Raw genomic sequence first — 12,299 nt, forward strand, 5'->3', positions numbered from 1 at the left:
GGGAGGCATTATTGACAAAAAAAATTAAACCAAGACTTTTTACAAGTTTAGTAGTTTTAGAATTATATTTTTTATTTGGTAACTAGATTAGAATTGATGTCAAAGTTGATTTAGGAAATCGGTTTTGGTATTATAATTAGAATAGAATTTATGGTTGTCTCTATTTAAGACCTTTGAGTCCTAGGTTGGTAGTTGACGGAAATTAGCGAATTGAAGTAAAATGTTTTATTTACTCCCATGCCGTCATTCAAACAACAAAAATTTAACTTAATTTCTGCTCTCACACACATAATAATAAAATAGTAGAATTAACATCAAAAGTCTTACTGAGTGTAAACTCATATAGTTTTTGTTAGTGCAAAAAATTCACACAGCGGAAATAACACTAAAATCTTACAAACAATAATATAAGAAATGCATTCGATCTCCTAAGACGGCATTCTCCTAAGAATTCAATCAAATTTTTACATCTCGTTCCGAGCAGAAAGACGGCATTCTCCTAAGAGAAAGACGTAGTGCTTACTTTTCTTTGTCCTTTTAGAATGAGTTAATCCAGAAACAGATAGATTCTAGCGTGCAAGCAAATGACCAATTAATGCAAATCCGTGGAAGACCCGTCAATCCAAATCATTTGTTTGCAGGACATGCCACGTTGATGAGTCTGAATTGGAATACTTTAATTTGCATTGCATAGGCTTCCAGGTCAATGTGTTAGGTTTACAGAAAAAGACCCATCAATCCAAATCCCACTTAACATATGTTAAATTGTCTGCAAGACATGACACACACACGTTGATGAGTGTGAATTGGACTCCCAAGTCTAGACCAAGTCTTGGAAGTTATGGAGGAAGTTTTCCAAGTCTTCATAGCGTAAGAGGATAATCTTAAACCTACATACACTACAAGGTTGGAAAGAGCGACAACTTTAAAATTATAACTCCATCTTGTGACTAAGGTCCCTGCCACTTAGTGCTGTTAACGAGCCGAGTCGAGCTCGAGCATGTGATAATCGAGCTCGACTCGAACCCCTAATCGAGCCAACTCGAGCTCGCTCGATTAGTAATTCGAGCTTCACAAACTATTCGAGATCGACTCGATGTGCTCGGTAGAAAACTCGAGCTCGAGCTCGAACTCGAGTTCAAAATCGAGTCGAGCTTATCGAGCTCGAACTCGAGCTTGTCGAGCCTGTAGAATATCAAATACACAATTAAAATGACGCTAATACCCTTACTATTCAAGCAATTTCGAGTTCGAACTCGAGCCTATCGAGCTTGTAGAGTATCAAATACATAATGAAATGACACTAATACCCCTACTATTTGAGCCTATCGAGCTTAAACGAGCCGAGCATTTATTAAACGAGCATCAAGTTAAACTCGAGCTCGGCTCGTTTCTCTCAATAAACGAGCCGAGTCGAGCCCTTATCGAGCCGGGTCGAGCTCGGCTCGCGAGCTGCCCGGTTCGATTAACAGCTCTACTGCCACTGGGCATGACTTGTGGACAAGGCACAATGGACAGCTAACAGTCCCTCCATCACAGCACCATAGTCATACGCCTCGTTTGCGTTAGCATAAAAAAAAAAAAAAGTATCTATGAAACCACCATAGTTTCTCAAATGGTGAACATTCACACAATTTTCAAAAAAAAAAAAAAATCTTATCTTTGTTTTTGCCAATAATTTTCATCACAAAAATTTGCAATTCCATAATTCTTAATAATTTTATCCACCACATGAATATTTTTATACACGTCTCTATTCAAATCAAAACTTTCTTCAACAAATTTACCATCCATGGCAATTTACAAAAAATTTTATGTACCTTAAAAAAAATATTCAAGTGTGTTCCCTGCTTGAATTTTTTTGGCTTTCTTAGCCTCCTTGACTTTCACTTCGATCAAACTCCAGTGTAGAGTCAAACTTTCACTTCGATCAAACTCCATTGTAGAATCAATCACAATAAATTTGGCAGGACCTTCTCCCTCAATTACTGCACAACACAATTATTCGGCAGTGTGTTCTTATCACTGTCAATCTCGATAGAATCCCTCCTTTTAAACTTCTGTCCTATTAGGGTCAATTTTTTGCTAATTGTTATTCACCAAACGAATACCCCAAGATCAATCCTCATTGATCAATTTTCCAATATACGAGTATTCTACCACAATGTTTGTACCCTTCTATGATACAGGTTCTTCTATCACAAACTTTACACATGCTCTGGGCATCATAGATGCCCCAAAATCAAACTCTTGAATTTAGAGCTCCGATAGTATTTGTTGGCATAAAAAATTATGCAACGAAAGTAACATTGAAACCTCCGGTGATGGTTGGAGCAGCAGCAATGGCCAGAAGGAAGAAGAAGAGAGAAAAAAAGGGGAAAAAGAAAAGAAAAATACAAATAAAAAGTTTTTCAATTCTACAAATTCTACAATAAATTAAAGTTTTATACAAACACCTAGAAAACATACCATCCAAATACACCCAACATAAGCTCTCTGCATTTTGCAGAAACTCAGAAAAGTCCTTTATTTGGCAAGAAGAAAATCCGAAGTGTCCCAAATTTGGACAGGGAAGTTTCATACTGTTGGTAGTTTTCCATGCTACTTTACTGTTAGAAGTGTTGTTTAGAAGCTTATTGAAGTCCGCAAACAAGTCTTGGTCAACCCCACTAAATCATTGGATGAAAGGCCACCTTAGGAGTAAGGTTTTGAGGGTTAAAACTTGTGGATGGATTTCAAATTCACCCAAATTAGTTGTCGTTTCAAATTCTTTTTTAAATTCCTCTTCATTTGCCCTAATTATTTGGTATTTAGCAGTTTATTGCATGTACATAGGGAGGGTGAAGATGGCAACTTGGCAGATGGCAAAAGAAATGGTATAGGTAAATCACGGGTGAGTTTTTTTAGGTGCATTTTAGAGAAGGGCCGTTGGCAGCGGTGGTGTTTTCTTCCCCGAGAAAAGCAAGTACGGTCCTCCGGGTTGTGCGGATTGTTTGCAAGAGGAAAGGGCTATAGTTGATGGTGCTCCCTAATTTGTGTGTCTTGTAAAAAGAAGATGATGCAGTAGTTTTCGCACTTAATGATGCTTAGTACTTAAAGAGTAAATTGTATCTGAGATCTGAATCAACCAAAAACAGAAAATTCAAAATTGAGACCATATTCGAAATTAATCAAATAAAATCCTTCACCAAATACAAATCCATCAATTTAAGCGGATGCTAACTGAATTTAATATCCACCAATTTGGCATCCTAGAGCATGAAAACCTGTATGCGATCACGTTCTCTGTTTCCTTTTCCAAAGGGGATGCAACAGCAGCTGAGACAATACAAGATATTAGCATGGAGAGGCAATAATCTATCTTTATCAATGCTATCAAACTCCGCGTCCAGTAGTTAAAAATCTTCAGAGGGTATATCACTGCACCCAAATAAGCCTCTTCTTCTAATCCCTATTTCACCCAAATAGTGGATAGTCTTAAGCGTTATTGACAGTTAAAAAAAAAAAAAAATTCAATGCGATCATATATTTTTCCTTTTTGAAGATTGTCCTTATAGAGAGTTTAAACGATTTGTTTCTGTCCATATGTTGGTATAACCCACTGTTATGTCTTGGTATATTGCTTTTTTGCAATTTTTTTTCCCCATCAAGCAGTGAGTCAAACGTATTATATCTAAAAAAACAACTTTTTTTTTGTGCTAAAATTAGTTACAAAATGAAGCAACAACAGGCCTCTACAGTCATCCTCAAGAAGGCTGCAAATATTAATGGTGAAATTAACAGACATGATTTCGTGCTTTATGCTTGGTGCTTGGCATGCATTTGTACATGCACGGATATCAGTGACATAAGAGGGCATTGTCGAGGTACATAACATATCAAGTATTTCAAGCTAGATAGGGTACAACATTTTTTCGATATTCTGCCAGTGCCCATAATGGAAAAATATTCCTATGTGCAGCATAGTGTAATATGCAATTTCCCATGGATGCTCCGGTCATTTCCTGCAGCAACATATATAAAAGATTGTGATATCAAAAATTCTTACGCACAAAGCAAGTAGTTGTCTCATAACAGCGCTATGGGAACAATCATCTCTTGATTCAACAAAATAAACAATCCAATTCGTATGACAATATTTTGCTAAAAAATATAAATATAGTCTTTGTAATTCGATTTTCTATTGTGAAAATTGTTGATGCATGGGAAGCATTTGGAAACATTTCCAATCACAGTGGTTTAAATTGAAAGTTAGAAGTTTTCGCTAAACTAAGTGACTGTTCTTTTGGCACAACATAAAATGGAATATATTTACATACGATTTACATTGATACAAAGAATTAGAGGACGCACATCTCTGCAAGATAACAAAATTATAACGCCTAGCTAAAATACCATAGATTTCCAAAGCATGTGTATCTCTATGTTTTTGTTATAATCTAATCACTTTACCAATACAGCAATAGGTCAAAAAAGAATATCCATTCTTTTTTAAATGTGCAATGGAAGTTCTCGACGATAGAAAGGATAGTATGAACTACTTACACTGTCATAACAAAGAATAGGTGAAACAACTGTAGAGAGAGAGAGAGAGAGAGTAAGCTAAATGGTGATCAATTGGTTGGTCTATGGTGTCAATTCATTGAATGACATAATAGTCACTTGACTCAAGTCTTGTTACTTGATTTGAATGAATTCTTGCACCTACTAATTATGGTCCAATTTTTTATTTATTTTTTTTTTTTTGCTGACGGGTGTCCGGATCAATCTTTACAGGGTCCGACTAATCCCACTCCGGTTCGGGAGGAGAGGCTCCATCCCACGGGACTCGAATCCTTGCGGGAGGTTGGACAACGGTCTTAAAAAAACAACCGTGACCAAACGAGCTGCCATGTGAAGGGCTACTAATTATGGTGCAATTCGCGTCCCACAAAATTGCATTCACGTCTTAAGTCTCTCCTTGATAGCTCTCTTTCCACTTTTAATTTGTTAAATCTTTTTTAAACAAAACCCTCCCTGATATTATAGTGATACGTGTGTTTTCTTTTGTAATAATAAGATAGCAGTTGCTTTATTAACTTACCCAATATTATGACCTTTCCGGCCGCTGAGATAAATCAACAAGAGAAGCATTAAAAGAATTATGGGGTAAATTTTCAAAATAGATGCAAAAAACATAATGGTCCAGCATTGGGGAGAATTGCAGCTTTGATCCTTAATATTTGGTCTGTGTGCCAAATTGATCCTCAATATTTTGGTCAAAACAGATCTTGTTTCCAAGATTTAAGATCTTAGGCAGATTTAGAACAACCAACGGAAATGCAACGATGACTAACGGTCAACATTAAGTTGCCATTAGTTAACAACTTTGAATTTACACTTTTGATCCCCAAGGTTTTGATATTAAATCATTATATTTTTCTAAATTTTAAATAGCGACATTAATGGCTTTAACATGAATTGAGATTCAAAATAGAATGAAATTGTATTAAATAGGCAATAAGAATTCTAATTAAACTTTTTGTCTTCTCTTTTTATTTTTATTTCATTTATTTATGCTAATAATATATCACATATTTCTTTTCTTTTGCATAGTTAGTCTCAAATTCAGCATAACATATATATATATATATATATATATATTATTGTTTCTCACTATTAATAATTAATTAATTATGAGTTTTATTATTTTTATTTCTTATGATAATTTAAAAACTTAATTAAATATTACTTTAAAATTTAACAAATTTATAATCTTTGTAAATTAAGTTGATCATTTTTTTTTTGGTATTTTAACAGGTTGTCAATTGAGTTTGAAATGAAGTTGGTATTCTATGCATATTGTATTAACCATTAAATGATTATCAAGGTACATAAACATTAAAATAAATACTTTAAAACTACAATACTGGAACATTAGATTTTAATTGGTAAGAAAGACAACAAAACATAAAAATAATTTTCTTAGGAATTCCTATAATTACTTCACATTGATACTTACCATCACAAGTTTTATAAGTACAATGGTTAGTTACAAGAATTTGAAACCTAATGCACAAGACATGCAACAATTTTTGTAGTAGTAACTACAGTAAACTTAAATTATAAAACTAAAATTCTCTTTTTCTTCCACTATATTATGTTTTCTTTATTCTTGGTATATTATAATCCACTTATAACTTAATTAACAAAGATATATATATATATATATATATATATACTATTTAGGCTACGTTCATGTTGTGCCAATATAAAGTGTTTTATGAAATTTTATAGAAATTTAGGATCATATTTGTCAAATATTTAATTTATTTCACAAACTTTAGGGGCCATTTGTTGTTGATCGTTAGCTATGAATATTTTCCATTAGTTGCCATAAAAAAGCCAAAAATCACAAACTTTACGGATCAAAAGTGCAAAGTCAAAGTTGTTGACTAAGAGCAATTTGATATTGACCATTAGTCATTGTTTCATTTCCTTTAGTTGTTCTAAATCTATCTAAAATCACAAACTTTGGGAACAAAATTTATTTTGGCCAAAATATTAAGGACCAATTTGGCACTTAGACCAAGCATTGGGAACAAAAACTGCATTTCTCCCCGATCATTGCGTGATAGTCTAATAAAAAACCAAGATATACTAATAAAGAAACTAAATCAGTTTATACAGATTATGGACATTTACTTAGATCTTGTTTGATAAACTAATTCGGCACTTAAATTTAATAGATTCAGATCTTAACATGTTCAGACATGTTTGATAACCAAAAATAAAGCATTTAAATTAATGAAATGGTACTGAATATTTTAGGTAAAACTTAATTCAAAAAATAAGTGATAAGTTACTCACTAATCACTTAATGTGATGATATACACTCAAATGTATTAGATTTAATATTTAATAATTTAATAATTTAATAAATTCAAACTTCAATTTTATCAAACGTACCTGGGTGATGTAATTAATATTCATGGATTGAAACTAATTTTATTGACAACTTTCTCAATAAATGTACCTGCTGAGGAAAAGATCCGTCATCCATCTGTGAATTGACTAGTAGCATTGCAGCTTTATGCAAAGGTGTCGGATCTCTCTTTGCCTGTTAAACACTACGACATTTAATTGTATAATAGAATGCCAATTTATATCAATAGTTGTGTTGTAGAAAACATCCATGAATATGTAATAAGGACAAACATATGAAATGTATTTAAGAAATGAGTTATTCACTTTACTTTGGTTGGATAGCAAGTCACAAATTGGATCAAATCAAAACAATTAAGTTATTAATTTTTTGAAATTCAAATTCAAGGGGTGAATTAGTTCATTGTTAAATATTACTTTTGCCTCTTACATGAAACGTATAGTACTCCATTGTACTAGTTTTACGATGGTCTTGTAAGCACCATTTAGGTCGTATTGCTTAGCTTGTGAGCAGAAAAACACAGTAAAAAATGCCACATATCATCTCGAGGTTAAGGATAGCGAACCTGTCCAGCATGTATAAGTGCCATCAGAGCCCATGATGTTTGTACCAAATGAGATGTTTCACCATCAAAATTTGTGTATTCCTAGTAACAATAATATCTTGAAATATAAGCCCAGAAGTTCTCACTATATATGAATAGATCAAGGAAAGACGTATGTTTCTTTGGTTCATAAAGGTAAGTTGCTGACCGAAGGATTAATATGTTTCAAAACTTATTTAAGATTCTTTTTCTTTTCCTTGCCACTTAAAGCTGTTCACCAGTGAAACACTCAACTTCTCTCATTCATGCCCTAATCAAACAAAACATCTGTACAACTCCACTAATTAATTAGTGGTGAAAACGGGTTACATGCATGAAGCAGCTTTCTAATTTCCACTACGTACATCAAAACAACAAACAAAACAGATTAAAAACATTTTAGTGGGGATTTTTGGAAAAAATGGCAAAAGGAAAATGAAACACCAAATAGATGTAATATGGTTAAAAAATAATGGAAGGAATTAAAAAAAATTACCTTTTTAATGCATGAATGGTAGCTTTCTCCCCAGCCACCTGATTCCTGTTGCTTTGAGAGCAAAAATTGACATGCTTTTTGAACTGTTTCACTATTGCTATGTGTCTTCCCGCACACAGCTAATGCTCCTAATGCTAACCAAGAGGCGTAAGTGTAGCATATTGCCCAAAAGCCAAACCTGTCAAAGTCATTGAAATGAAATTGTGATAATGTTCTTTCTAACAAACATAAAGGTGCTTAATAAGTATGCAATGTGTCTTTCATATGTTAATCTGACTTTCTTTGGTAAATGTCTTGGTTGATCGAATGCCCACTCTACGTTGAAAATTTATTGGCATTGTAAATATATGCCGAACTTTAAATGAATTATCCATCATTCGTATGGTCACAAAGATTATTTTTTTGTGCACATTATATTTTTAAGTAGGATCCGATAAAGTGAGAGGAGGGAAGAAAAACGATTTTCATTGCATCAACAACCAAAATGCACATTAGGAATTGCCAAGGAACCACTAGGAGTAAACCGAAAATAGAAGTATTACTTTTCAAAAAGTTGAAAAGGTTTTGATTTGCTCGAAAACTTATCATCGATTGGAAAGATACGTGAATTATATTTTGAATGTGTCAATCTCTTTGAAGTTCTTGATCACATTGTTTTTTGTATGCATGTTCAAGTGATTAGGATTTACCACGAACCATCTGGATTTTGCGTTTTCTCAATGAATTGTGTTGCGCTCTTTATAGACGCTTTTACGTCTTTTTGCCGGTACATGGGAAATGAATTGTTGAAGAGTACTAGAGCTTGAACAATAGAGGAAGTGCATTCAACGTACCTACAACCATCATTTATCGATGTTAGTAATAGATATGGGAATAATCACTCACAAGTTTTTTTTTTTTTTTGACTTATAATCACTGACAAGTTAAACGATAAATAAGCTAGATGGATGGTTCTTACTCATATTCAACCATGGCATTTTGAAACAACTGTGTTGGATTGAAAAACTAAGGAAAGCATAAAAAATGAAGTATTAGAAACTAATTAGATATGCTAAAAAAAAAAAGAAGGAAAGGAAGCAGTAGAAACCAATTAGATATGCTCCAAAAAAAAATGAAAAACCAATTAGATAAGTTCAATGACGGATGTGTGAATCTATTAGTATAAATTGGAATTGAGAAAAATTATTATTCTGTCTCCTATACAGCATAATTCTAATCGATCTGTACCTTTTCGGTGTCAGCACATTATTTAGACATTAAATTTAATCGAACTCCTAATATTTACAGGTCATGAATTCTCAATTAGATCAACATAAAACTTTTCGTGCATAATGCAATGCAGTTAGTAGATAAAAATTGAATTAGCCATTTTTATAAGTAAGATGACTTAGTAAATTACACTTGATCAGTTGCAGATATATAGTGGACACAAAGTTAGGTTGTTTCTTTTTTTTTTCTTCTTCTTCTTCTTTTTTAAACGTTTGGAGAATTTTTTTTCAAAAATCAACATTTTGCTAAACAGTGGCATCATATGTACCAAGAGTTTATCTACTATATAATAGATAAATATCTCTAGAGTATATAATGAGCATGCTGAATAATAACTTCAAGAATAGTTGTTTTCCATACTATGGAATTTGGTTGAAGGTTGGATTTGAAGGGAATGCAGAAGGCAATTGAAGTATTTATTACACCAAGGAAGTAATTACCTCAAACCATTTTGGTAAAGTTGCCGGCTCCCAAATGGTAAAACCTCCAGTTTTGCCCTATGTATAAGCAAAATGTCGAGACAAAATGTAAAAGTTAATAAAAAAAATCTAAGAATGCTTTTTTTCCCCCCTGAATGAATTAAACCCTAACCTGTAAACTTAGAATAAAATCAACAGCTTCATATAGTCTTTCAACTTCAATCATTTCGCCCACAATATCTATTGACATGTTCGAAAGCAGTAGTGATGCCTGAATTAAGCAAGGATGAACCGTCTAATTTAAAATATGATTATATGATGTAATATACAAGTAAACGATCATTTAGATAAACAATCATTATTGTTTTCTTTTTGTTTTTTGGGAAAAAAGTAAAAAAAACCTTCAGTGCCTCAGCAGTACAGTCGGAAACTTGCCAGCCATGATCTCTATCAGCCAGCATCCAAGCACCTTTACATGGATGACGGTACATGCTACGGAAGTTGCCCGATGGATTTTCTTGTATCTTTTTATTTCCGGATATAAGATACAACAAAAAAACATTTATTCCCCAGAAAGAATTGAAATGAAGAATAGAAACATAAGAATGAAGAAAAAGCAGAATATTTAACACATATTGAGTTTGTGGTTAACCACCGGGATCAGTCCGGTGATCTATTAAAGTCTTCCCCATTATCAAGTTTAGATTCAGAGTTCAAATCATATATCTAATAGTTGGAGTAGAAAGGGTGTGAGAATGTGTGGGAGGGTTAATAATAATAAAAAAAAAGATATTCATTTCGTATCATAGTCAAATATGGAATTTTTAACTATCAACATGTCTAAATTTGTGTCACAATTTTAAGGACTTTTGAACAATAATACCAATCATGTGTAAAATCCACAAGTGTCATATAAAAATTTCATTAAATTAATAATCAACAAATTACTCTAAGAAAGAGACCTTAGTTTTTTTTTTTTTTTTTTGGAGGAAAAAGGAGACCTTAGTTAAAGCCTTGAGGAGTGGAAGTAATACCTGGGATTTTTTGATGAATTGATGCGCTTTTTTCAAAGTTGTACCAAATTCATCTACGAGGTCACTTGCAACAATTGCTTGTATGGTAAAAACAGTATCCCATAGTTGACTACCCATACTCTGCATTTGATAAGAATATATTTGAATTAGAAATCTAAATTTCAAGAATGTTGTTACTAATTTGCATTCAATAAGCTGTAGATAAGTTAATGATGTGCTAATATTTGGATTTTTCCCATAGTTATATGCTGGTGAAATGTAGAGTTGTTTGGATACATATTACACAGATATTACACAGATGGTAATAAATGAAAGATCATCTAGAGAGTTGACTAATTAGACCTGCATTTTCATCCCATCTTCGGCAACCCACAAGTAATCAGGAACTCGGGCAAGATGACATTTGAAAAAGCTTGAGTTTGGATTTGGATCTTCTGCCCAACAGGCCATCATGTGGAGTACCTGTTTAAATGAGCTTGCAAAGATTAGACAATTTATCTTATGGTGTATATAATGCAATTCATTAATGGAAATCAACTTATGGATATTGGATTCACTGGACATCCATGGACTTGGTGTAACAATTGGGAGGATACGGGGGAGATCAAACAGCGATTAGATAGGGGTCTTTGTAGTCTCTCTTGGTCACAGGTTTATGAGAACGTAGTGTGCAGACATGTAGATTCTTATGCATCTGATCACAGCATTTTGATCATAGACACTAAGCCGAACTCTAGTCGGCGGCGTAAAAGATTTTATTTTGATAAGAGGTGGCTACAAAGAGCAGACATTGGGAATGTGATCAGGGAGGCATGGCAGCAGGAGACTCAAGGATCTAGAATGTTTCAAGTTACTAGCAAGATAAAAAACTGCCGTCTAGCTCTCAGTAAATGGAAGAACAGGCTCCAAACAAACTCTAGGCAGAAGATAGAGAAGATTCAATTTCAATTGAGTGAGCTGAAAAAGTCAACAGGGAGCACCAGAAATGGTTTTAAGGCATCTCTAAAGAGACAATTGAAGGACGCATACCAAGAGGAAGAACAATACTGGCAGCAGAAATCAAGGATCCAATGGCTCAGGGAGGGAGATAAAAATACAAAATATTTCCATGCCTTGGTTCAAGGTCGGCGAAGGCGAAATAGGCTGAACAAATTACAGCGAGACAATGGTACATGGACTGAAGGTGAGGAGGAATTGTGCAAAGAAATGGAGGACTATTACCGGAATCTTCTGAATGGGAATGAGGGAGGGGACTTAACTGAAGTACTGGATGGTATACCACACTCTATTACGGATGAAATGAATGAAAACTTGCTCAAACCAGTCTTGGAAGACGAAATTAAATCTGTTGTTTTCTCTATGAACCCGGACAAAGCTCCTGGGATTGATGGTATGTCACCTTTATTCTTTCAAAAATTCTGGACTACCATCAAACAAGATGTGGTAAATGCCATCCAAACTTTTTTCCATACTGGTTACCTTTTAAAGAGTGTTAATCATACAGTGATTACTCTTATTCCCAAAGTGCTAAACCCTACATCCTTGAAGCAGTTTAGACCCATTAGTCTCTGTA

General features: G+C 33.7%; 1 protein-coding gene across 1 annotated transcript in view; it reads right to left on the bottom strand.

Annotated features, from left to right (window-relative positions):
- The window catches only part of LOC113779190 (beta-Amyrin Synthase 2-like), a 31,322-nt gene that overhangs the window by 2,994 nt on the left and 16,029 nt on the right, over positions 1–12,299 (bottom strand). The window contains exons 8-17 of the mRNA XM_027324691.1: positions 11,069–11,188; positions 10,727–10,846; positions 10,094–10,216; positions 9,865–9,963; positions 9,714–9,770; positions 8,963–9,009; positions 8,694–8,837; positions 8,005–8,182; positions 7,491–7,571; positions 7,015–7,099 (exon numbers count right to left, since the gene is read on the bottom strand). Of these exons, the coding sequence (XP_027180492.1) occupies positions 7,015–7,099; positions 7,491–7,571; positions 8,005–8,182; positions 8,694–8,837; positions 8,963–9,009; positions 9,714–9,770; positions 9,865–9,963; positions 10,094–10,216; positions 10,727–10,846; positions 11,069–11,188 (1,054 nt within the window). The remainder of the gene's footprint in view (positions 1–7,014; positions 7,100–7,490; positions 7,572–8,004; positions 8,183–8,693; positions 8,838–8,962; positions 9,010–9,713; positions 9,771–9,864; positions 9,964–10,093; positions 10,217–10,726; positions 10,847–11,068; positions 11,189–12,299) is intronic.

Source organism: Coffea eugenioides, chromosome 8 (genome assembly GCF_003713205.1).
Source record: "Coffea eugenioides isolate CCC68of chromosome 8, Ceug_1.0, whole genome shotgun sequence".
Taxonomy (NCBI): Eukaryota; Viridiplantae; Streptophyta; class Magnoliopsida; order Gentianales; family Rubiaceae; genus Coffea; species Coffea eugenioides.